The following is a 26272-nucleotide window of genomic DNA, read 5'->3' as shown; positions in this document are numbered from 1 at the left end:
ATTACCTTGACGATCAGAGAAGCTATAATACATTAATGAAACCTAGCCTGGAAAATCAGATTACAGCTTTATTAACAGTTTCATAATTGAGGAATCTCTGTACCACTGAAGGGCCTCATTTCTAGATATGCAAGAATCCTGTGTTTATGCATACCCCTGGACCAATCAAACAACAGTCATCACTAATAAAGGTTTATTTAATTCTCACAGTAAAATTTTAATATCACCAGCAGCCTGGGGAAGCTTTAGCAAGTGGATTTGCTTGACATCAGATCGTTTCTGTTCTGCTAGTCCCAATACTTCTTAATCTTTAATATCAAGGCAATTAAAATTAATGGCCACTCATCCGAAGCTACTGTGGACAGTGTTTCCTTGACACCAATTGTTTGATGGGATTACCTAGAGGTTAAACTAACAAGCAAGGTTTAATTGGAAGCAATGAAAGAAGCAGTGATCATACGTTATGTTTAACCTGCATAACCACATCTAAATGAATATCTAAAAATGTTAAACTATTTCTCAAATTAAAATATGCACGTCACATTCTGAGATCACAGATTTGGGCATTGCAGCAATCAGCTATTAAGACCACGCCACTGCAGCTAAGATCAGTATAATTAATGTATGAATCGACACCCAAGTTCAGGAATTTCTGTCACCTTTTAAAAACAGATGGGGACAATTAGTTGCAAGCGAATCTCCACCCTCACCCTGTAGGAATCACCAAAAGCTACGGATCACACGCATCCCTCCTACACGGTTCTCACCATGGAGCCAGGCCATAGGCATGGGACAGTAAGCAGAGCTGAGCCTGCTCTGTCTCTGAACTGGAATGGTCTGTGTTGGTCCCAGAATAGAAACACAGGCAAGAAATTGGTGGAGAGAAAGGGAATACACTGTCCTGTGCTTCTCTTTTGAGCCACATATCAAGGATTCATGACTCTGGACTGTGCAGAAGGTGAAGGGCCAGGCAAGATTTTAAGATCAGTTAAAAATGAAAAAAAAAGAGAGAATAAAAATACAAGTACACTCCTCCTTCTACTCATGGTCACTGCTATCAGCTCCCAGACTGTGACCCTTTGGCCACTGGGAAAATGAGTAGTGAACATTCTGCAGGCTGCTGATTTTCTGGGGCCCTTCTGCAAGGCCAAGAAGTGGCCAGAAAAGCTTCTGGTCTCACCCGTTTACTAGAGCCAGGCATTTTCCTAACTCAATCCAGCAGCAGACTGCCAATTGCTTTTAAAAAGTCAAATGTTTTTATATATGGAATCTAAAAAAAGACAAACTCATCGAATTGTTGGGTATGTTAATGATTTGGCCCATGGTAATGATGACTATTACCTATTACTATCTATTACTATCTACTATTACTATCATCCATGTTATATCAACCAAGGAACAAGAGATCCAGACTATGCAAGTTGCCCAAAATCGGACAGCAAAGTGTGATAGGTCCAGGTTTCAACACCAGGTTTCAACAACCAGTTTTTCCATTTTTATAACAATTGGGATGTTTACTGAGTATCTGTTATGGTCAATACTGTACTATGTGCCATGAGGAGATAAAAGAATAAATAAACATGTACCTCTACCTGCCTAGAATTTGCAATCTGATTATACAACAATGCTAGACACTCAAAACAATTCACAAAAATCGCAGGACGGTGGTGATCACACACCCAGATGCACAGTACAGATTCTACGTGTGGCAGGGATCTGGAGGAAGAGGAGTGCCAGCAGGTCTGGGACGTCAGAGGAGACTTCTGAGGGAAGGTGGAGCCTTAATGGGACTCAGCTTCAATTCAGCTCAACAGTATTTTTATTGAGACTGCATACTTCAGAAGCACAAACCTCTAGAAGCTCTGTTGACATGAACAAGCCAAAACCGTCAGCTGCTACCTCCCTCTTCCTGCTCTGTCACTTAACTCCCTTTTCCCCTCTCAATCTCTAAACCCCTCTGTTGTAGTGAGAGAGGAAGGAGAAACCATTCTAAAGGAAAAGAGGAACGGAGATCCACGGAGTGTTTCTGAAAGATGGGACTTCGGAGTGGAGGACTAACAAGAGAGGGCCATTCCCACAGGGGAGAATGAGGGCAGAGCAAGGGGCAGGGTTAGGCATGGTACCAGGTGGGGTGTGTGTGTAAAGGCACCCGAAGGAGTAGCAGGCTCTGGGCTCTGGCTACAGACCAGGACCAGGACAAGGGAGAGCGTTCTAGGAAAGGGAAAGCCTAAAGAGGCGCCCTGCAGGCCACCTCACACCTCCCTTCTGCAAGGCCTCACTAAGTGGAAGAGAAGTGGAGGGAAGATGAAGGCTGAGCCTGAGATTTCTAGAAAGTGCAGTGGGGAATGGGTTCAGGTGAGGACACCTGAGGCCAGGCGAGGCAGCCTTCCCAGCCAGGTACCTGTCCTGTGTCAGTGGGTGGCACACTTTTTGCTGGAATACTCCCTAAAGAAATTTTGAATAATCAGGTACCCGCTCACACATATTTTGTCCTTTGCACATTTTTGAAGTTGGCATCAACTTTTTTTCATTATAAGTTTATACAGTTGTAAACAATGTTATTTCAGTATGTCATAAATGTTGACATTTTAAAATAAAACTGTAACACTATTCTTTAAAATGTATCCAACCAAATTTAAACAGCAAAGCAATGATACCCACTATCCATTTTAAAAAATACATAAACTTGCTTTTCCTTAACAGTCAAAAATTTGCATTCCCTTTTGTTCTTAGAAGTGTATTTCCATTACATTTCCCTTCCATATTCTCCTAATACAAAATACTTTCATGCTCTACAAAAAAAAAAAAACATGGAAATTGAAAATTTAAACCGTTTTTATTTCCTGTAATTATAAGGCTCTACATGTTTAATATATCTTTCTGGATTAAGCTATCATTACAATTAGTCTAAAATTGATCAAAGCAATCAATACAAAGACTTATTCCGATAAATAAAAGTACTTGTTTTGACCACCAAAAGTAAAGTGTTGTTTTTTTTTAAATCACACATGCATTTCTTTTTTTTTTTTTTTTAAGATTTTATTTATTTATTTGACAGAGAGAGACACAGCAAGAGAGGGAACACAAGCAGGGGGAGTGGGAGAGGGAGAAGCAGGCTTCCCGCTGAGCAGGGAGCCCGATGCGGGGCTCAATCCCAGGACCCTGGGATCATGACCTGAGCTGAAGGCAGACGCTTAACGACTGAGCCACCCAAGTGCCCCACACACATGCACTTCTTAATGAGGGGTGCAGGGTTATAAAGTGCTAATTGAAGGCGGTTTGGTTATCACCAGTATTTTATACAATTCCTTGGGGGGACCAGAGAGGGTCTCACACTTTGGGCAATGGGCCATCATATAGGGTGGGAGATTTCCTTTCATAAAGTGGAAAAATGGCAAGTGATAAAGTGGAGGAGGGAAAAAAACCCACACAATGCTTCCACCACAGCAGCTTTCTGAGGCTCATGGATTTTAAGAAAGAGTATATACATATTTAAGGAAAGTTGGCCAGTGAAAATCTTAGAACCACCATGTCCTAGTAACCTCTGGAAGATCTTCAGCTACTTTGTGGACCTAGTTCGAGACTGCTGCCTCAAGTGAAGAGGCTAACTCTGGTTTCATTTTAGCTTTTTTGTGTGAGTACAGTGCGGGAGCTCCTCTGATGGGGTGTGCCTATTAAAGACCTCTGGCTATAAAAAAGGGGCTTATTCGAAATAAGTCAATCAGAGAAAGACAAGTATCATATGATCTCACTGATATGACGAATTTGAGAAACAAGACAGAGGATCATAGGGGAAGGGAGGGAAAAATGAAACAAGACGAAACCAGAGAGGGAGACAAACCATAAGAAACTCTTAATCTCAGGAAACAAACTGAGGGTTGCTGGAGTGGTGGGGGGTGGGAGGGATGGGGTGGCTGGGTGATGGACATTGGGGAGGGTATGTACTATGGTGAGCGCTGTGAATTGTGTAAGACTGATGAGTCACAGACTTGTACCCCTGAAACAAATAATACATTATATGTTAATAAGAAACAAATAAAAAAAAATTTTTAAAAATGGGGCTTATTCAGGCAACCACTTCTATGTGTCACCATGACCTTTTGGAGCTAGACAAAAATGAATTTGTCAGCTTCAGGAAATCAAAAACATTCTGATTAAAGAAGGAAACCTAAGGCGATACAGTTTCCTTAATATTTAGCATAATCTTTCTGGAGAGTAAGCCAACAAATATGCACAGATCCTTTGAATCGGCATTACTAAGAAGTTACCTTGAGGAAATAGAGATATATGTGCAAAGAGATTCACTACAGTCCTACTTATACTGGAAAAAAAAAGTAGATTTATAATACATCTGTATAATGGGATATGATCATTGATTAAAAATCATGTTGAGGAAGAATATTTATTGACATGGGGAAATATTCACAATATATTATAAAGAGGAGCAAAGGGCATTTTTTCCTTTCATACAGAATGAGATTTTGGGGGGTAAAAATATTCATATGTGCGCAAATGCACACACATATACACACGCATATACACAGGAAAGAAGTATTAGGATGCACATACCAGTCAAATGTGATTATCTTTTAGAGTGGATTTATAGGTAATTTCTATGTGTTTTTCTGTATGTTTTCAAATATTATCCAAATTGATTTCAGATAAGCAGGTATTGGGTTTTTTTTTTAATTAGAAAAATGTACTTTACAAAGAAAAAAGGAACCAATCTGCCTCTTAAAAATATCAGTTAGAAGTCATTTAACAATCTCAAAGAGTGTACCAGGCCCTGTGCTGACCCACACAACCATAGGAATCAACAGTCCCATTCCTGTATTCTATCAGGAGAATGAGCTTGGCAGGTCTGAAAATTCTTGAAATAATTAAAATCAGATGCTTTGTAAGTCTCAAGCCATTAAAATTTCCCAGACTGCTTTGAAAACTCCATGTTCAAATTATAAAGCTAAACCATCTACAACGTCTCTACAGTCACTGCAAGCCAGTTTTATTAATTAGTTAGCATTAATTGTATCTTATATTTCACATTCTATCTCTACATTTATCATTTTAACAACAATGTTAAATAAAAGAGAAAAATTATTACGTAAAGACTTAATCTTCAAGAAGCAGAAGTGCAGAACTTTAGAGTCCATCCTTAGTTTTGCTTCCTTGCATAAGGTACATTAGGGAGAGGATCAGCATTTGTTTAGAAAAGAAGCAGCTACACTAAAACATCATTACTGAGATTAGGAAACTGAAAATTTATGAAGCACAAATCTTAGAAAAATTTGCCATTGTGTTTCCCCTGTTTACTTGTGATGCATACTTTATGTACTGTGCCTAATTAAATGCAACAGATTATGAAATGTTGAAATGCCAAGTCGTGTATAATGGAACATGTAGCATACATGGTACACAATTTTACCTCTAATAAATAGTTTTTCCCTAATCAATGTTTTCATCCTCATTATGTGATTCAATTTGAAATGAGGGATGGAAGCCAGATACTGTTCAATTTTTAAAGTTAATGGTGTTAATAAGCTAAATCTCATTCCACTCCTCTCCTTCCCAAGGGTACACATTCAGTCAAGTTTATATAAGGACAGAAAGGCTGGACTCACCGTAGAAAACCATATGTGTGCATTCCCTTGAGAACCCGGAGGGCAGCGGGAGCGAGGGCCTGCCAGCCAGACAGACCTGTGTGTGAATCCCAGCTCTGTGATTTCCTAGCTAGGCTACCTCCGTCCTGCCATCTAAGGTTTTCCTTTCCTGGTCTGCAAGATGGGATAACCACACCTACTCCTAAGGGGGCTGTCATGAAAATTAAATGAGAAAATGTGTTAAAATGCCCAGGACCGTGCCTGGGATGTACGAGGCACCCCCCCCAAAATGTTACCTTTCCCTTTTCTTAAACAAGCCCCAACAAACCCTCTGCCGGCTTTGCTTGCTTCCTGTAGTCACCAAGGTCAGGGTGCCCTTCTCCCAGGAGCGCTGGATTCTGGGAGAGCCAGTCTATGCCTCCAGTGCTGGGGGGTTGGAGGGGAACTGGCAATAGGGAAGAGGCAGCAGTGAGAGAAGGGAAAAGGGGGTGCCCCCCTGCATAACACAGCAAAATAAACTTCCTACTAGAGGTGGGTAACACCCAGACTGACAGCTACTGTCTGCCACACACCTCTGGGCCAAGGTCACGCACAAAGAGCCGACAGCACTACCTGAGCCTCCTTGTCCCTCCTCACTCCTGTCCCAACATAACCACATGCAAGACAATGCACTGGACCTAGAATTTGTAGGAAACCTGGGTTTGGTTCCTCCTTGTACCTATATTAGTAACAGCAGCCATTATGGAGAGCTCACTGTTACATGCATTATCTCATTTAGCCCCCTCAAAGACCCAGTTTACAGACTTAAAAACTGAGGTAAGAAAGTTTATGTAACTTGCCTGAGGTCACCCAATCTTTCTTGTCCTTTTTCCACTATGCCTTATCTACTAAGACCTGTCTTTTCTTAGTACTCTGCAGAAATTGTTCATGCAATTTTATTTCTTTTCCATCGTATTAAGTGGCTAAGGCTATAAGAGTAATATTGTGCTTTGTGAGTGCAAAGTATTCTGGCTCTTTTAGGGTTAAAATGTGGGCTAGCCCACAAATCTGAACCATTATTTTTTCTTTTTAGAAAGTAATTTCCAAATTCCTAACAACTGACTTGAAAACCAACTTTTGAAACACAACCCACTTCTAATGGGAGAAGTGGACAAACAGAAATTCAGTTTCCATAGTATTTGAAATAATTTAAAACATAGTCACTTGTCAAGTACTGTATTTTTTTTTTCTTATTTGAAGCTGTGAAAAATTTTATTGCCATAATGTACTGACACCCTTACAGTTTGGCTTTGCCCTTTCTACTCTATGCATGATAGACTGATAACTGCTCATGACATTCACAAAGAGGCTCAACTGCAAAAGTATATAAAACGTCAGCCTCGCGGCCACAGTACACAAAAAACAGATAACACCGTTCATCTCCGTAAAACACGTGATTCGGGGTGGTTCTAAATTACCACAGATGATGTTTTCAGCTAAAGATTTTCTTCTTTGAAATTACTTCTCTCTCATTAAAAAAAAAAAGTGTTAGGTGTGCAGCTGAATAGATTCCATGGAAAGACTGGCAGATTTTTTTTTTTTTAAGATTTTATTTATTTATTTGACAGAGAGAGAAACAGTGAGAGAAGGAACACAAGCAGGGGGAGTGGGACAGGGAGAAGCAGGCTCCCCGTCAAGCAGGGAGCCCGATGCGGGGCTCGATCCCAGGACCCTGGGATCATGACCTGAGCCGAAGGCAGACGCTTAACGACTGAGCCACCCAGGCGCCCCAGCCCGGCAGATTTTGAAACACTGACATCATAACTGTGGAGTGCCTCCCACCAGCTGCACGGAAAGGTGGAGCCATCTCCCAGGCAACACATCATTGGCATCCCCAAATTAAGACTCAAGAACACTTTTTAAACAACAGTGAACTAGATATTTTGTCCAGATAAGTTTCATGTAACAGAAAACATCAAAATGTATTCAGTGTCCTATGTGAAGAAGCCCTATAGCCAAGCCTTTTATTTCATGGAATCCCTAATTTATTCAACCACCACTCCCGACTAAGTACACACCCTAGTTCTCTTTGCTTTTTAAAAATCCAGAAGATTTCATTGAATTTATTTAAAATGGTAATACCTATCCTCAAAAACCTTTCAACATACATAATTATTTCTCACTGAAAATGAATCACGTGCATTTTTAGAACAAAGAATACACCAAGGGTAGGTCTATTCAGAGGCTAAGAATTTAGACACAACCCCACTCGCCACTCACCCACAACCACGGCGCCTCTCCGGCTCTCTCCGTTACGGAGCCTGTGAAAAACTAGGGGCTGGAGGCTGCTAGCCCACTAGTTTGCCAAAGGCCGGAGCCTCTTTCCCCCTTCTTCTGGAACCTTGACAAGGCTTTGTAGGCACCACATATCCAGCAGGAAAACTCTGATGAATGGGTGACAAATTAGCATTTATCGAGCACTCATGATACACCAGGCCCTATACTAGACATTCTACATATATGATCTCAGTTAGCCCTCAAACTCTGAAGAGATTATCACCATCCTAATTTTACAGGTTGAAAAAAATCACTTCAGGTTAAATAATTTGCTCAAGGTCACAGTGCAACTTAGTGGTGGAGTGGCCTGAGTGACGTCTCTCCACCTTCCTATACTGAATGTACAGTCAGCTGGAGTTAAAAGTGCCAATTTTTCAAAAAAACTGATATGAAAAGATAGTACCACTTCTCAAATAGAACGTAAGTAACAAAACTTAGTTTTGGTAAAGAATCTGATGTACCTGTAGGGCAATGGTCTAAATATCTAATTTTAGAAACTCAAGAAGAAGAAAAGGTGGGGCGCCTGGGTGGCTCAGTCGTTAAGCGTCTGCCTTCGGCTCAGGTCATGATCCCAGGGTCCTGGGATCAAGGCCCGCATCGGGCTCTCTGCTCCGCGGGAAGCCTGCTTCTCCTTCTCTCACTCCCCCTGCTTGTGTTCCCTCTCTCACATTCTCTCTCTCTGTCAAATAAATAAAATAAAATCTTTAAAAAATAAAAATATAAAAATAAATAAAAATAAATAAAAAAGAAGAAGAAAAGGAAATAAATTACATTACTCCAAAACTTCTCTCCCTTGATCTTTGATCCAGTCACCTGACAAGATCCCAGTGGGGGTGACCCAATTAGGTCTTTTACCCCCTTCTACTCCTGAGCCCCATCACAGACCCTTTGAATTAGAACTTTCAGGAACAGGTCCCAGGAATCTGTATTCCAACAAACTCTCCTGATCATTCTTCTTATGTGTGCTAAAGTTTTAGAAGCAAGCACCATTCTATGTCCTTACTGATTGCATGTATGTGTGTGTGTATGGGGGGGGGAGGTGTTCAATGTGCAAAAATCTACAGTGATTGTGGATTTATCTGTTTTTCTTGAAATTTTGTAAGTTTTGCTTTATGTTTTTTGAGCTACTGCTCAAATTGGTACATACAAATACAGAGCTGCTGTGTCATTATTATTTAGTGCCTCTCTTCATCTCTAGTAAAACTTTTTGCCTTGATGTATTCTTTATCTGATATTAATAAAGAAACACCAATCTTCTTTTGGTTATTGTTTACATGTTATATTTTTTCCCATTCTGTTATTTTCATTCTATGTCCTTATGTTTTAGATGTGTCTCTTAAAGAACCCATAATTAGGTTTCATATTTATGTCTTACCTGATAATATTTGCCTATTAGAGTAGTCAATACATTTATACTTAATGGAATTACTGGTATATTTGGGTATAAACCTACCATTTTACTAAGTGCTTCCTATTTGTCCCACTTACAATGCTTTCCCCTCCCCCTTTCTTGCCTTCTTTTAGACTGCTTATTTTAAAAAATTATTCCTTCTTTTTAAACAATTTTTTCCTTCTTTATTAGTTTGGAAGTTATGTATTCTTTTAGCATTCCTTAGTGACTACCCTAGAGATTACACATTCATGACTATCAAAGTCTAACTGTTACTTTTACATTAACTGGTATTTTTATTACCTTTTGCAGCAAACACAAGAGTATTAGAACACTTACCCTCCCCTCATAACTTATGAGGCATTATTGTTGTATATTTTAATTCTATACATATTATAAACCAATAGGACATTATTATTATTATTTTAAACAATCAATATTCATTTATATTCACACACACATTTACCCTTTGCTTTCCACCCTTCCTGCATCTCCCACCCTCTACTTGGTATCTTTTTTACTTCTGCATGAAGACTATTTTTTATACTTCCTTTTGTGAGAAAATGATACAAATTCTCTCAATTTTTTACTTTATTTCAACCCCACTATCAAAGGGTGCTTTTGGCAGATACAGAATTATAGGTTGACATTTAATTTAGTTCATCTCTTAAAGATATCATTCTACTTGGTTATTTTGGTTTTATTCTCTTAAGAAATCAGTTGTTAGTCTAATTGCTGTTTCTTTGAAGGCAATCTTATTTTCCCCTCTGGCTGCTTTTGTTTCAACCTCGTTCAGTGTGGATTCCTATATACTCATTCTGTTTGGGGACTGTAGTTTTTCATGAATCTAGGGCTTGGAATCTTCCATCAGTTTTGGAAAGTTATCAGCCTTTACATTTTAAATACTGCTTCTGACCCACTCTTACATTTGTTTCTGCAGCTCCAATTACATTTATGTTAGACTTCTTACTGTATCCTCAATGTCCCTATTTTTCTGATTTTCTATTCTACTGTCTCTCCATTCTTTAGTATGGTTATTTTCTTGTGATCCATCTTCCTGTTCACTAATTTTCCCTTCAACTATGTCTAATCTGCTTTTAAATCCATACACTGAATTCTTAATTTTGGTTACTATATTTTTGGTTCTAGAATTTCCATTTGAACTTTTTTATGGTTTCCAATCCTCTGATAAAATTCACCATTTTGTCTTTTATTTCCTTATATATATTAAGCAGTTATTTTACAGTCCATATAGGATCCTTTTATTTTTTACACTTCTATGGGTCTGTTTCTATTGTCTGTTGTTTCTGTTGGTTTTAGTACATGTTGCCATGTCTTCTTGTATGTCTGTTTTTCTCTGCTTGTGTGCCCAATGTTGTATTTGCTTTGTTTATAGAAACAGCTTGAAGCCTAGAATGCTGCTAACTTTTTCTACAAAAAATAACTATATTTGCTTTGTCCAGGCACCTACAAGTACTTGCAATCCAATTTCAAGGACTGAGGTATTTGAAGCAGAATTACAGTCTCTGTGAGAGTCTACATACTTCCAATGTACCTTTGCTAGTGAGCAGCCCTAGCAGCCTAAGGCCTCACTCAAGGGAAATAAGGTAGCCTCCCCTGGTAGGTCCTAGACATCTGGACACCAATTCCCTACAAAGTTGTCAAAAGCATTGCTTAACCTCTCAGCCTCTTAGTCCCTCTCTCAGAATTGACAAACGACCCAAGGAAAAGTCATTTCCCTTGGCCTTATTTTCTTCTTATCTACAAATTCCCTGGACAACATCATCCATTCCCAGGGCCTCAGCTATGAACTTAAATGGATGACTCCCAAGCTACATATTCAACCTTGACTTTTCTCATAGGTTATACTTCCAAATTGAACATTTCCCAACTGAGGTGCTGATGGCAATGCAAACCTGGCATAACTACCACAAACCTTTAATTTTCTCTCTGTCAAACAAGCATTTCCTTATGTGTTTCCTTTATCAGATAAGAGTATCACCATCTTCATTTATCTAGGCTAAAAACCTCAGCCATCTTCTAATACTCTTTCCTCCTCACATTCACATCCAACTGTTTACCCAATTTCCAAATATAAGTTCTGCCTTCAAAATGCTTTTCAAATCCATCCTGTTTTCTACTTTCAGTGGCCTAATTTTAGTCCTCACCACCTCTTTCCGGGAATATACCAATAATCTCTTATGTAGTCACTCTCATTCTAGTGGTTTCCCCTTCAAATTGATCTTTTTTTTTTTTTTAAAGATTTTATTTATTTATTTGACAGAGAGAGACACAGCGAGAGAGGGAATACAAGCAGGGGGAGTAGGAGAGGGAGAAGCAGGCTTCCCGCCGAGCAGGGAGCCCGATGTGGGGCTCGATCCCAGGACCTGGAATCATGACCTGAGCCGAAGGCAGACGCTTAACAACTGAGCCACCCAGGCACCCCCCCCCTTCAAATTGATCTTATACACTGGTGCTAGATTTATCTCTCATAAATCTGATCATACCACCCAATCCAGAAACCCTTATCTTCCTTATTTTCCTTCATAGCACTTACTAGTATGACATAATACATAATTATGTTATTATTTATAATTATATATAATATTTTATGAATATGTACCTCAATTAAGGTATATATTATTCTTCTCTCCTCACTAGACTGTAAGCTCCACAATGACAGAATCTTTGTTGTAGTCACTGTTAAATATAGCACCATGACCAAAAATCACTAGTTGCATGAATATTGTTGAATAAATTAATTAATGCAAAACAGACATCTAGACTGCTCAACCTCATAAATGCAGGCGTAACTGCAGACACCGAAACATCTACACATCATAATTCCAGACCTTCTCCAATCAGGGTCAAACTTGACTTACTACTTAAATCATTTCTTCAACAGTCACTGAGTGTCAAGGTGCTAGACACTGTGTTAGGCATTAAGATTACAGTGCTGAATAAGACTGCAGTCCTGATCAACATGGAATTCACCATCTATCAGGGGAACAGCATTAAACAATTAATTATTTAGTGCTCACTTCAGCAGCACATATACTAAAATTGGAACAATTCACTATTTGGGGCATCTGGCTGGTTCAGTTGGTGGAGCATGTGACTCTTGATCTCAAGGGTCATGAGTTCGAGACCCACGTAGGGTGTAGAGTTCACTTTATTTTTTTTTTTAAGATTTTATTTATTTATTTGAGACAGAGACAGAGAGAGCACAAGCAGGGGGAGGGGCGGAGGGAGAGGGACAAGCAGACTCCCCGCTGAGCATAGAGCCCATCACAGGGCTCAATTCCAGGACCCAAAATCATAACCTGAGCCCAAAGTCAGATGCTTAACCAACTGAGCCACCCAGGTGCCCCTAGAGTTCACTTTAAAAACAAAACAAAACAATTCATTATTTAGTTATAATTGTGATAAGTGCTATCAAGGAAAATTATAAGAAGCTATGAGAACACATAATGGAGGATATGAACTGGGAGTACAAGGAAAGCTTTCTTGAAGAACTGACAGTTGAAGTGAGCTTTGAAAGAGTAGTAATTAATAAAATGTTTATACATTTTTGTGGGGGGTGGTTAGGGTTAGACCATTCCAGGCAGGAGAAACAGCATAAACAGCATAATAATAATAATTATTATATCTTCTCCTTACTCTGTGATAGGCACTCTGCTAGGTACTTTACATATATTATCTTACTGAAACTCCTATAACCTGATGAAGTACATGCTGTTTTTATCCAAATTAAACCTATGAGGAAATGAGGCACAGTGAGGTTGAATGACTTGCCCAGAGGTCACAGAACTAATATGTTGGGAACCTTCCTAATGCTCTCAGTATAAAGTAAACCCATCCTTCTACCACAGTCCAAATGGCACCCACATGGCCCTGTGTACTCCCCCAGATAACTTTTGTATCCTGTCAGTAACACGTTTGTCTGTCTCCCCCAAGAAATCTAACATTTCTCAGGGAGAAGAACCTTAACTAATTCACCTTTGTTTTCCACACTGCCAAGCACAGTGCTTATAGTAGGCCCATTGAATGCATCAGGACCTGTTGAATGCATTAGGAAAATAGCCCCAACACCCAGACAAATACTTTTGGCTGGATCAAATTAATTTATTCACATTGTTTGTAGCTTCTACTCTCAAAATCCATATTCATTTTAGAAAAGTAATATGCTTTCTGCATGGCTAACAGAAAAATCAGGAAAGGAGAAAACAAGCCAAAACACAAAGACAAAGGAAGCCCAAGAGCATCTCTGGAGAATGCCAGATTTCCTGGGTAGGACTATCACAGAGTCAACATGAGTGAGGAGCCAGCAGGCTTGAACTTGGAGTCTCTTCTAATCTGTTGCCTTTGTTCTTCAGGCTACACTGTGTATCTTCTGTTCACTCCTCCCTACCTACTCTCTACACCACTCTGGGCCCCAAGAGGCTTCTAGCCAAAGGAAGTTACTGGTGGAAGATGAGGAAAGGGAAGGAAAGTAACATCAGAGTAATCGTTCCCCTGACTCCCTCAGCGTAAAACTGCTTTTACTTAAGGTTTCAGTTACTATCCTTCCAAATACAGCTTCTAGGTCTTGGGTGGGTTCTGGTAATCCTTCATCTCTTCAGGGCAAGGGGTAGTAATAGAACCGAGCATACTAGTATTGCCCTTTGTGGTTTCCCTACACTCTGCCCACACTTCTGTAAATAGTCACTTTGTTAAACTCTCCTCGAATTACTCTAATTTGAGTGTGCCATCTGTTTTCTTCTGGGACCCTGACTGATATATTGGCCTACTGGTCTGACATGCCTCAGAGAAGCAAGGCAATGGAAAGGTGAGAGATGCAATGATGAGGGACAGGCATGAGGAGAGACTGCTGGGAATACTCAAAGGGAAGAAATAGGCAAAAGAAGGTGAAGGGGACAAAAACTGGAGGGACCATGATTCTGATCATGGCTTCTTCTAGGTATAGGAAAACTCAAAAACCACTACATCAAAGCTGGAAATAGTCTCTCTAGCCTTAGTTTGGGCATTATAATCAAACTAGTGTTAAGAGGTTTTTCTCAAAAAATGTCAATTTAAAAGAAATAAAATACCTGACACCACTGGAGCCAACTTGAGGTACCCTGCTAATCATGGTACTGACTGTTTGTAGAGAAGACAGAAACAACAAATCAGAGGCTTCTGTTTTCTTTAAATCTTGCAGATATCTGCCTTATCTGTACTCAATGTTACAGCAGCCTCAAAGCTCCCATCTCTTTACAATCTGCTCCTTTGTTCTTTGCACACTGTTTAATGATGTCTATCTCCACTAGGACCCACAAGCAGAGCCTTTATAGAACACAGGGTCTGTAGCCTTCTTTTAAGACAAGTGAAAGAACCACTGTAACAAAATAGCTGCCATTTTCCTTCACCTTGTCTCCAGTTCACCAACTGCATATTTACAGGAGAAATCCACTCCTGCCTTCTCTCTCCTGCCAAAGCAACTGAACAGGTCCTTTATGGATAGCTGAAAAAGATACTGTAATTTGATAGTCATCCTTTTTTTCCTGCTCTAATTATTATTTTAACGGGCTTCTTCTTATTTTAATAGATTTTTTTTAATAAGGAAATCTTACTTACAAATTTTAATTAGCTTACTGAATATTCACTGCTTTGGAATAAGTAGTTTAATGAGGAAGGAGACCTCAGGCTACTAACTACCCTGGAGTGTCTAAAGTAGCTTAGGGGGAAATGATGCAGCCCTCGTGATAGAAGCCCAGGCCTGGGCCTCACAAACCAGGACTCTGCAGCTGGGGCTCCAAGGATAGAGGAATCACACTGCCTCTTGCAGGGAAGAAAAAAAAAAGTAAAAATCCAGTTTCTTGCTTTTTATCAAGAACCTGTGTGTAAGAAGAACCTCCAGCTCTCCCACTTGTAAAGACTTGTGACTCTTTGTCAAATCACTTAACCTCTCTGAACATCAGTCTCCTCATCTGTAAGGGTTAGATAATAATTTTTTCCACACTAGACTGTTACAAAAGTGGGTCTTGTGCACCGCTTTAAAAGCTCTAAAATACGTTAGTTGAATGAATGAATGAATGAATCTTAATGTTGCCAATTAACCTCTCTACTATTTCAGGTTCTCATCCGTTAAAAAAAAAAAAAATCAATCCTTTCTTTACAGTACATTTCAATTACAGTAGCAATGAAGAATAAGTGAACATTTTTCATTCTAAAAACACCTAGCAGAGAAAGTAGGGGCCAGAGTTCTTTAAACTCAAAATTGGAATCAGGAGAACAATGGAGTTTTGTGTGACTTGCTAATTTGAATAATCAATGCAAGTTAGCTCTATTTCAAAAAGTAAAAGCATATTAATATCTGCTTCACTAATTAAGAATATGTGACAATTTAAGTATGATTCTCAATGCTTATGACATTTGAAATAATTTCTTTTGTTAATTTTCAGGGTGTTATGTAAAAAAAGGGGAACTCCACCTTACTCAACCAAACCAAGTCTTAAGAAATCAGAGATCTCAAATTCTAAGTTCAACCTGCAAGTCTATGTTAAGGACACTTATATTTATAATATATTAGCATAAATTAATGTAGGACTAACATAAACTGTAAATTTTTCATTTACCAGTGCCTATTTATATAATATATAGTGAATTTAAAAAACTATAATAATATAATAATATATATTAACTTCATATGTAAAACCAAACTCCTGATCTCCCTTCCCCCTGAAAAACCTGCTCCTCCCAAATCCTTCCCCATCATACTTAATGAAAACTGCATCTTTCTGCTGCTCAAGCTAAAAATGTTCGAGTCCTCCTTGACTTTCTTTCTCTTACATCCTACATTTCATCTATCAGTAAACCCTCTTGGCTGTACCTTCACAATTATCTGGAATCCAGCCACTTCTCATCATCTCTACTACAAACATCTTGGCCCAAGTCACCGGCACCTTCTGCCTGGATTATTGCAGACACCCTAACTGGTGGCTGCTTCTCCTTGCCTCCTTCACTCTATTGTCCATATACTTGTCATGGTGATCCTGCTAAACTTTAAGTGAGATCATGCCACTCCCCAGCTTCCACTTCACTCGGAGGAAACGTCCGCCATTACCGTGGTGTCCAAGGCCCCTGCACCATTTGGATCTCAGGATCTCTCTGACTTCATCTCCTCCTACTTCTCCCATTTGCTCAGGCAACTTTCACCTTAGGCCCTTTGCACTTATTGTTCCTCTGCCTGGAATGTTCTTCATCTATTAGCCACATGGCTTGTTCATTCTCTCCTTCAATCTTTACCAAAAGATATTTTCTCAAGGGAGGCTTTCTTTACCACACTATTAAAAATTGCACACTTCACTCCCTGTTCTCCTTCCCTCCTTTATTTTTCTCCATAACACCTATCACTTTATTCTAATTTATCATCTCATTTACTTATTTTATCTGTTTGTACTCTCCCAGGAAAATGTAAGCTCCATGAGGGCAGGCTTGGTGTTGTGTAAGTAGTAAACTTTCTAGTCAAGTGAAATATATATATGCCAAAAAAGAGGAACACAGTAGAGAGCATGATGAATTTTCCAAAAAGTGAAGATACCCATGAAACCATCACTGAGATCAAGAAACATCAGGGGTGTCTGGGTGGCTCAGTCAGTTAAGCGTTTGACTCTTGGTTTCAGCTCAGGTGGTGATCTCATGGTGGTGAGATCAAGCCCCACAAGTTTCTTTCTCTCTCTCCCTCTGCCCACTCCCCTCCCCCAACCTCGTGTGTGTGTGTGTGTGTGTGTGTGTGTGCACGCGCGCACGTGCGTTCTCTCTCCCTCTCTAAAATAAATATAAAAAAAGAAAGAAAGAAAGGAAGAAACATCTCCTTTCCAATCACTATTCTCCCAAGGGTAATCACTTTTATCCTGACTTTTAACACTAAGATCAATTTTGCCTGTTTTTGAACTTTTTTTTTAAAGTAGTCTCCAGGGTGCCTGGTGGCTCAGTCATGATCCCAGGGCCCTGGGATGGAGCCCGGAGTCAGGCTCCCTGCTCAGCTGGGGGTCTGTTTCTCCCTCTCCCCCTGCCCCTTTCCCACTCCCCTGCTTGTGCTCTCTTTCTCTCTAAGATAAATTTAAAAATAAATAAATATATAAAGTAGGCTCCATGCCCAACATGGGGCTTGAACACATGACCCTGAGATCAGGAGTCTCATCCTCTGCAATTTGCATTTTTCACTCATTACTATGTTTCTGAGATTCATTCAAATTGGGTGTATGTTGGGCGCCTGGGTGGCTCAGTTGGTTAAGCAACTGCCTTCGGCTCAGGTCATGATCCTGGAGTCCCGGGATCGAGTCCCACATCGGGCTCCCTGCTCAGCGGGCAGTCTGCTTCTCCCTCTGACCCTCTTCCCTCTCGTGCTCTCTGTCTCTCATTCTCTCTCTCTCAAATAAATAAATAAAATCTTTAAAAAAAAAACAACAACAAATTGGGGGTATGTAGTTGTAGATCATCCCTTTTCATGGCTATATAGTAACCTGTAATGGGATTATACCACAACGGATTTATCCATTTCCCCAATCAATGGACAACTATCTTACTTCAAGTTTTTTACCATTTCGAACAATGTTACAATGAATGCTTTTACCCATGTCTCCTGATATACATACACAAGAAGTTTTCTAGAGCAATTTCACTTAGAGGTAAAATTATGGATTTAATGGTATAGGTATATTCAAATTTATAAGATAATGCCAAAAGTTTTCCAAGTAGCTATACCCATTTACATTCCTACCAAGAATATTTAAGAGTTCCTGCTACTGTATATTCTTGCCAACAATGTGTGGGCTTGGAATGGTCAAATTTAGGATTTTCTGCCACAACCCGGGATATGTAAAATATTATTTCATTGCGGTTCTTGAATCACATTTTCCTGATTATTAATAAGGATCTTCTCATATAATTGAATATATTATTCTGTGAGGTCCTTATTTGTGTCTTTTGTTTATTTTTCAAATATGTTCTTTTTTTCTTATTAATTTATAGGAATTCCTTCTGTATTTTGGATTTTCATCTTGCTTATACACTTACAAATCCCTTCTTGCAGCCTGTGGGCTGTCTTCACATTTTAAAAAAGGTTTTATTGGAAATGATTTCAAACTTGCAAAAATAAAAACAGTACAAAGAACATCTGTGTATGCCTTCTACTCATATTCACCTGTTATTAAACATTCTGCCCCATTTGTTTTATCATCTGTGTGTACTCATGCATGCACACTCTCCCTCTGTGTTTATACATGTTTGTGTGTATGTGTTTATATATATACATGCACACATAAATAAACACACAGACACGCACACTTTTTTCCTGAACCATATGAGAGTAAATTATATACGTCATGGCCCTTTATCCCTACATAAGTCAATGTGTATTCCCTAAGACCAGAAATATTCTCTTATAGAACTGTAGTACAATTACAAATTATAATTGACTTAGATAAACTTAACCCAATATCCTTTACAGCATTTTTTTCCCCTTCAGTACAAGATTCAGTCTAGGGTCAGGTATTGCATTTACCTGTCACGTCTCTATCCTCTTTTAGTGTGAAACATTTCCATGGCCTTTCTCTGACATTTTTCAAGAATACCGCTCCCATCCTCCTTTTTTCCCTAACAGAACACTCCTCATTTTGTTTGTCTGATGTTTTCTAGTGATTAGATTCAGGTTACTTTCTTGGATGAAACACTACACACAATGTTGACCTGTCCCTCTTTGGTGATGTTGCTTCTAATCACCTGATCAGGGTTTTGTTCCATTTCTCCACTCTATAATCGCTTTTTTTTTTTAACCCTTGCAACTAACAAAGGGCCTATGGAGAGCCGCTTTAAGACCATCTTCTTCATCAAAATTTCTCCCTAGGTTTAATATCTACTGATGATTCCTGCCTGATCCAGTCTTTACCAAAATAGTTACATAATGCTGATGTTTCAGTCTTTATTAAGTACTTTGATAAACATCTTACCACTAAATTTATCAATCTTTTCCTTTGTTGTTTATACTTTTTATGGTCTTCTTAAGAAATTTTTTCCTACCCTCAAAGTACTAAAGATATTTCCTTACATTTTCTTTTGAAAGTTCCTTACTTATTCTTAATTATTATTTTAAGCAGTATTTTAAGCAATAAAGAATAAATCAGTTTCATATACCCTAAATCTAGCAAAAATTGTGTTGCTACAATTGCCTGTTTTCACTGGATTTCAATTTTTTTAAGTTAGTTTTGTATATGAATGATTCCTAGTTTCTAAATTTAATTTATTTTAGTATGATGTATATTTTAAACAATGCTTTTTTCTCTTTAGAAAGTAGTTAACCTGTCAGGTCTGGCACATTCTCTGGTTTCATTTCTAAACAACTTAAATAACAGGGCACTAATTTATAAGGCTAGCAATTGATGTCTAATACTTAAAATGATAATATCATTGTTTCCACTTCAGAGATGTGTAGGAGGGGAATTGTTGAGGGGAAATTAACTTCTTTAGGCAGGAAAAGGGTAAGAGGGGAGGAAATTGTCACAATTTAATGCTTAAACAGATCCCTGAAATTCTGCATTTGAAAGGCTGAACTGGGAGAAAAAAGGTCAGCAAGTCTGCTTTGTAGACAGACTAATCTTAGTCTCTATTATTTCCATGTCTGAAGCAATTACCAAAAAAAAATTTTTTTAACCTAACAAAGCTGTTTGTCTATCAGAAAATAAGTGAAATGAATATAGTAATGTACTTAAAAAACTAAGTAATGTGTTCCTAGCCTATTTTAGAAGTAGAGCAAAACCTCCCTGGTTTGGAGCAGTCAGAAGGAAACTTTTCTCCCACTTATTACACAGCATGTGTTAGGCAAGTCCTACATTAGACACAAAATGCTAGTACTACACTAATGAAAAGCCAGGATCGTATCACTTTCAAAAAATGTATATAATCTGTGTTATTCTCCAATGGTAACTATGTTAAGGAAGTAAAAAAGAAGCAGAGGCATGAAAACACCTTAATTGAAATTGGACCTGCAAACATTTGAATTCTAAAGTCAGAGAGCTGTTGGGAGAGCCTGAAAATGGGGCTCGGCATCATCAACTGGCGTTTAGCATGAGCCCAATCCTTTCACTAATGTTCAGGGAAAATGCACACACCAGAAAAACACCCACTTAATTTCATCTTCCCTATATGACCCAGCACATTATACTGTTCCTTAATAGTTTAAGTGGCAGCGAGTACTATATAACCCAGACAGGAATGTTTTATATACATCTTCTCAAGTTGGTAACTCAAATCAACTACATTCCATTTCAAACTGAGCAAGAGGAATCAAGATAAGCCACTATTTCGTAAGAGAATGACACTAACTCTTAAATGATAGCTTAATTATAAACCGAAGATTGTTCTAGAGGTTCTATGGAAAGTAATGCCAAAACAGAAGCTAGAAATCATCTCAAACCCAAACTCTAATCCCTTAAAGAACAATGACTTAAAATATTGATATAAAACTTTCAGTGGAATTTGAAGGGGATCTTTAATATCTTGGACTTCAGATGTACAGCAGCAGTATTTATTTAGAAACTACTTTAAAATTTTTGTGACCCATGACCAAAAGGGAACATTGAAATTTCTGCCAAGGGTCAGCTTTTCCTTAAGTTCCACTGCAATAGCTGGTTGGCAATTACCACATTTGCGTGCTATAAAGAAAAGCTATCTCGATGTCAATCTATAAACAACAGTATCAGTATTTAAATAAAATTATATTTTAGAGCTAATGCCAGTAAAATATACTTATTTTATAAGGAGGTACAGTTGTTCATTTGTTTGTCTCCAATCCTCAATCTAAATACCCATCTATCTGCCTAAAACTAAATGTATTTTTGTTAGAAGATGATGACAGCTAATTTCAGGGTCACAATTTATTACAAATAAATGTTAAAAAAACAACAACAACCCAAAAAACAGTGACAGGTATAAACTTAATTCTTCTGTTTAATGAATAACAAGGAAGCAAAGAAATCCTATGACCCAAATATCATAGCATGGTTACCAAGAAAAGACTTAGTGAATTCCTCAAAGCTTTCACTGAAGAGTTATATTAAATTTCCTTTCGGCAACAAATAAATTGGTTTCTCACTGGTAGAAGCTTAGGTCAGTCATCTAAATCAGGGAAAGCAGGACTACATGCCATTTACTGAAGAGTCACTTAAGAATAAACCATGTCTCTCCCCATGGCATGTTTATGTCCTCTCTATAGAAGATTTACACTGGGGTGGTGGCTGATTATCTTGATTCCTTGCCACTTAGGATTTAAAAAAAAAAATCACCTAAGCTTTAAAAGCTTGTATAAAAATGTGGGAATATCTATATTTTCTTTTTATCTTCTTTGATGATGGAACACATGGATCTGAAATTTGGTGATACCCTAAGGAAAGAATAGGGTTCCTATATCAACAGGGAAACAAGACAGACCCACGGTGTCCTCTCACCTGTGACACTGTGATGCTGCATTTCTTGGCCAGCTCCTCTTTGGCTTCTTCACTGGGGTAGGGGTTACTGAGGTGTGAGTAAAAATATTCATTCAAGATTTCTGTGGCCTGTTTACTGAAGTTACGCCTTTTTCGTCTATGACAAGAATCAAGAGAGAATTATAGTTATAATCAGCCTTAACCGAAGAGGGATATACTGATTAGAATTACACGAAAAAAATAGATTTCTATTTTTAAACATTCTTAGGGTCTGATTTATCACAATATTGCAGTTATGCTCTTGGCATCCTCCAAAGCACTTCCCAAATCATTTTAAGATGGAGGATCACTAAAAATACAAGAATGTGAAGCACAATTAACTTGATTCTTTAATTTATTCAACAAGGATCTACTGTTATAGGTACTCAATGAAGATCCAGTGGGAACAAAAGAGGTAAGGTCTATCTGAGAGTTTACAGGAGATTGGAGGGTTAAGGGAGAGAGCGGAAAGTTAGGGGGAAGAAAGCCATTAGACATGTATCACGGAAATAAATACAAATCATGGTGACCACATCAAGTGTCATGAAGGAAAAGTATAAGGTATAAGAAGGAAATTGACATAGATTACAGAGTCAGGAAAGGTTTCCTTAAAGGAGTGACACTGAATCTGAGACCTGGAGAATGTGTAGGCATTAGTCAGACAAAGAGTAGAATGGGAAGAGGAATGAGCAGAGAAAGTGGTCTTGAAACAGAAACGAGCTTGGAAAGTCCAAAGGGGTAGAGGAGACTGGAACACAGTAAAAATCAGGGAATGTGTGAGTTGAGTATGGAAGGATGGGCAGGCACCAGATTATATACAGGCTCAGTGGATCCATTAAGAATTTTTGGATTTTAAGTGTAATAGGAAGCTATTAAAGGCTTTAAATTTTAAGTTCCAAAAAGATCATTCTGACTGCTGAGAATAGTTGGAGGAGGGCATGAAAGGAAATGTAGATTTTTTTAAAAAGATTTTATTCATTCATTGTCAGAGAGCGAGCGAGCAAGCAGGCAGAGGGAGAGGGAGAAGCAGACTACCCACTGAGCAGAGAGCCCGACAATGTGGGGATCGATCCCAGGACCCTGAGATCATGACCTGAGCCGAAGGTAGATGCTCAACTGACTGAGCCACCCAGGCGCCCCAGGAAATGTAGATTTTTTTTTTTTTAAGATTTTTTTTTTAAAAGATTTTATTTATTTATTTGAGAGAGAGAGTGAGAGAGAGAGAGAGCAGAAGAGGGGGGAGCGGGAGAGGGAGAAGCAGACTCCCTGCTGAGCAGGGAGCCTGATGCGGGACTCGATCCCGGGACTCCAGGATCATGACCTGAGCCGAAGGTAGTTGCTTAACCAACTGAGCCACCCAGGCGCCACTTTTTTTTAAGATTTTATTTATTTATTTGACAGAGAGAGACACAGCGAGAGAGGCAACACAAGCAGGGGGAGTGGGAGAGGGAGAAGCAGGCTTCCCACCCAGCAGGGAGCCCGATGCGGGGCTCGATCCCAGGACCCCGGGATCCTGACCTGAGCCAAAGGCAGACGCTTAACAACTGAGCCACCCAGACGCCCAAATTGAGAGATGATGGTAACCTGGTATAGGGTGAGAATAATGGAAATAAAAAGATTCAAGATCTGTCTAAAAGGTAAAAACAGTAGGACTTGGTGATGGATTGGATGGGGGCAGTGGGTGAAGAAGAAAGAGAAGGAAGGTAAGGAAAAAATACATTAAGAATTTCTGGATTTTTCTGCTTAAGCAAGTGTCTGGACTAAGGCATGATTTGCTCACAAGGGAAAGAGTAGGGGAGGAAATTTTCTTTGTTTTTACTGGGAAGGGTGTGGCAGAGTCAGAAGACCAAGTATTTATTAACAATTTATTTCAAACAGCAAAAATGTTACTTATATTTGGGTTTTGTTATTACAATTTTAAAGACTTCCAACCTGAAAATTAGCATTTGTCCGACTTCACTTTAAATTAGATCCTCCAATAACCAGAAAATACTTCCCCAAATAATTTTCTTAATACTGTCTTCCAAATAATCTTAATGATCGTCTCACTTGTGATATCCTATACTCAGGGAAGAGTCAGTAGGCAGTTGTAAAATGTGTAGACTCTATGAGATTCTTCTAGTTAAAATGATGTCACTAACATGGCAGGTTAAGTACGTGATCTATGTCTCAACATTAAGGGAGAGTCAGGGGAGGAAGAAATCTAGGTCTGATCAAAACATCTCAGGTTATGAGTCCTGAAATTTCCTAATTTCAATAATTTTTTGGAAGGTTAAACTGTCAGTTGTTTCCTGAAGGATGAAGAAGAGATTCAAGATCTACTTAGGGATTAAAATCAACAGGATGTGATGATGAATTAAATGGGGGAGGTGGTGAGGAAAACCAGGGAGGGAAGGAAAGGGAGAGAAAGACACCGAGAACAGCAGTTGGGATTTTTGCAGCAGTCATGCATTCCTCTGACCTGGGGACACTTTGAAGAGGCACCCTCCGACGAGGAGGTGTGTGGGTGCGTAGGATGGAAAAGGTCTAGACTAGGTATTGAAACTGTCAAGTCTATAGATAATTACCTGGCCCACAGATCATATTTGTTGAGACCATATAATAATGACCTACCCATGAAAATCTAAGTTTCTGGCTTCTTATGAAAACTTGGAAGATCAGTCACACGAGTCCCACATCCTCAGAAGCCAGCCGTAGGCTAAAGCTGAGTGATGGCTATGCCCCCAGATATGCGCCCATCTGTTGTAATCCTCACTGTCCCTCATCCAGCCACTCCACTCAATTTTATTTTATGTAAGCGTGTGAATTCGGGACTCTTAAGTTCTAAAACATGGAGTCCAGAGCGCCCTTCTTAGTTACATGGATGCTGCTCAGTTCCTGAATGGTTGAATAAAGCCAATTAGATCTTTAAAATAATAATAATAAAAATAAAAATAAAACATGGAGTCCAGCAGCAAGACTGAGGCTTGATACAAGAGCATTTCTTTGGGAAATGAAAGGAGGAATGAGCAGGAACATATCTGAGAAAGCAAAGCTAAGTTTAGCTCATTTATCGACTGTGCCTAGGAATGGTTTTAGTAAACACTGAAAAACCTCAGAGAAAAAAATTATGAGCAGAACAGAACACCTCACCCCGGACAGTCTGGCTATGTCCAAACTACTCGAACACTTCTACTAGAAGAGCAAAGGCACGTATGCGAATTCATTCTTAAATGTTTTGCACTGGTACACGCTCCAACTTGTCCAATTACCAGGAAAATGTGAGTGTGGCCATAGGAGAAGCCGAAGTGAGCAAGGAAATCATATATCCTAACGAGCATGTTTGCCTAGAGCAGAAAAACTTCTGCTTCTCAGTGTAGAGGGCTGGCTGAAAGGCACTACAGGAAGAGATGAAACCAAAGCTCCGTGTTTGCATTCACTTGAAGTCATAAAACAGAACTTGGTATTACACTTTATTTATTTTTTAGAAAAACGTTCCGTAGAAAATGCCCATTAAGCATCCCCCTAAGTTTCTTTCCTGCAGGGTTTAGCAAACTCTAAATGGCTGTGCCTCAGGCCAGTGTGCAGCGGCGCCTCAGTCCCAGGGCTGCGTCCCATGAGCGTTGCAACATCACTAACAGCGATCTCTGCAGGAGAAGGGACTCTGCTCCAAGCTCTGCCACCTTCCCATTCTGCCTCTGCTCACTCTGACTTGTTAACATACTTCCTCTTCTTTTTTTTTTTTTTTTTTAAAGATTTTATTTATTTATTTGAGAGAGAGAATGAGATACAGAGAGCATGAGAGGGGGGAGGGTCAGAGGGAGAAGCAGACTCCCTGCTGAGCAGGGAGCCCGATGCGGGACTCGATCCCGGGACTCCAGGATCATGACCTGAGCCGAAGGCAGTCGCTTAACCAACTGAGCCACCCAGGCGCCCCAACATACTTCCTCTTCTTGGACGAAAAATAAATCATTTAGGTGTATACATTATGAATGCAATTATGTAATAAAAAAAGCACACATGTTGATAAGAATGGGAAAGTATCAGCAGAAATAAGGATAGCAATTGTTAGGAAGGATTTCTTTCTGAAGGAAGTACTTTTAAGTATCTCTGTTACATAATATTTTTTGTTAAAATACTCAAAGTTGAAAAGCAATTTTGAATTTTTGTTTGTTTTCTGACACTACCTTAACTCTTTGACTTGAGATATTAAAAGTATGAAGCAGAAATAGTCATTCATCTTCTTAGCCAATAAATTACCTTTTGCAGCTTATTGCATTTAAGAAGCTTGCTGGAATCATGGGGAATATAAATGTTCAAGACTTGGTGGTTGTTTTCAATGGCAATGTGGCTTACTAGGGAAGAGAAGAGATGTTCCTGAAAAGCTATAATAAAGGCAGTCTGAATGAAGTTTGGTCTAGAGAACTGTAATAATGTAGTATCAGCACTGAAGAGAAGGCAAGGACCAGTCCAGTGGAGTGATTAAA

General features: G+C 39.1%; 1 protein-coding gene across 2 annotated transcripts in view; it reads right to left on the bottom strand.

Moving 5' to 3' along the window:
- PBX3 (PBX homeobox 3) overlaps window positions 1–26272 on the bottom strand; it is a 210097-nt gene that overhangs the window by 9593 nt on the left and 174232 nt on the right. For both annotated transcript variants that reach the window (XM_032418390.1, XM_032418391.1), the window contains exon 5: window positions 21789–21924. In XM_032418390.1, the coding sequence (XP_032274281.1) occupies window positions 21789–21924 (136 nt within the window). The remainder of the gene's footprint in view (window positions 1–21788; window positions 21925–26272) is intronic.

Source organism: Phoca vitulina, unplaced genomic scaffold, assembly GCF_004348235.1.
Source record: "Phoca vitulina isolate PV1807 unplaced genomic scaffold, GSC_HSeal_1.0 scaffold21, whole genome shotgun sequence".
In the NCBI taxonomy this organism is placed as follows: domain Eukaryota; kingdom Metazoa; phylum Chordata; class Mammalia; order Carnivora; family Phocidae; genus Phoca; species Phoca vitulina.
Note: the sequence above shows the minus strand (reverse complement) of the source record. Positions and strands in the feature narration are given on the sequence as shown.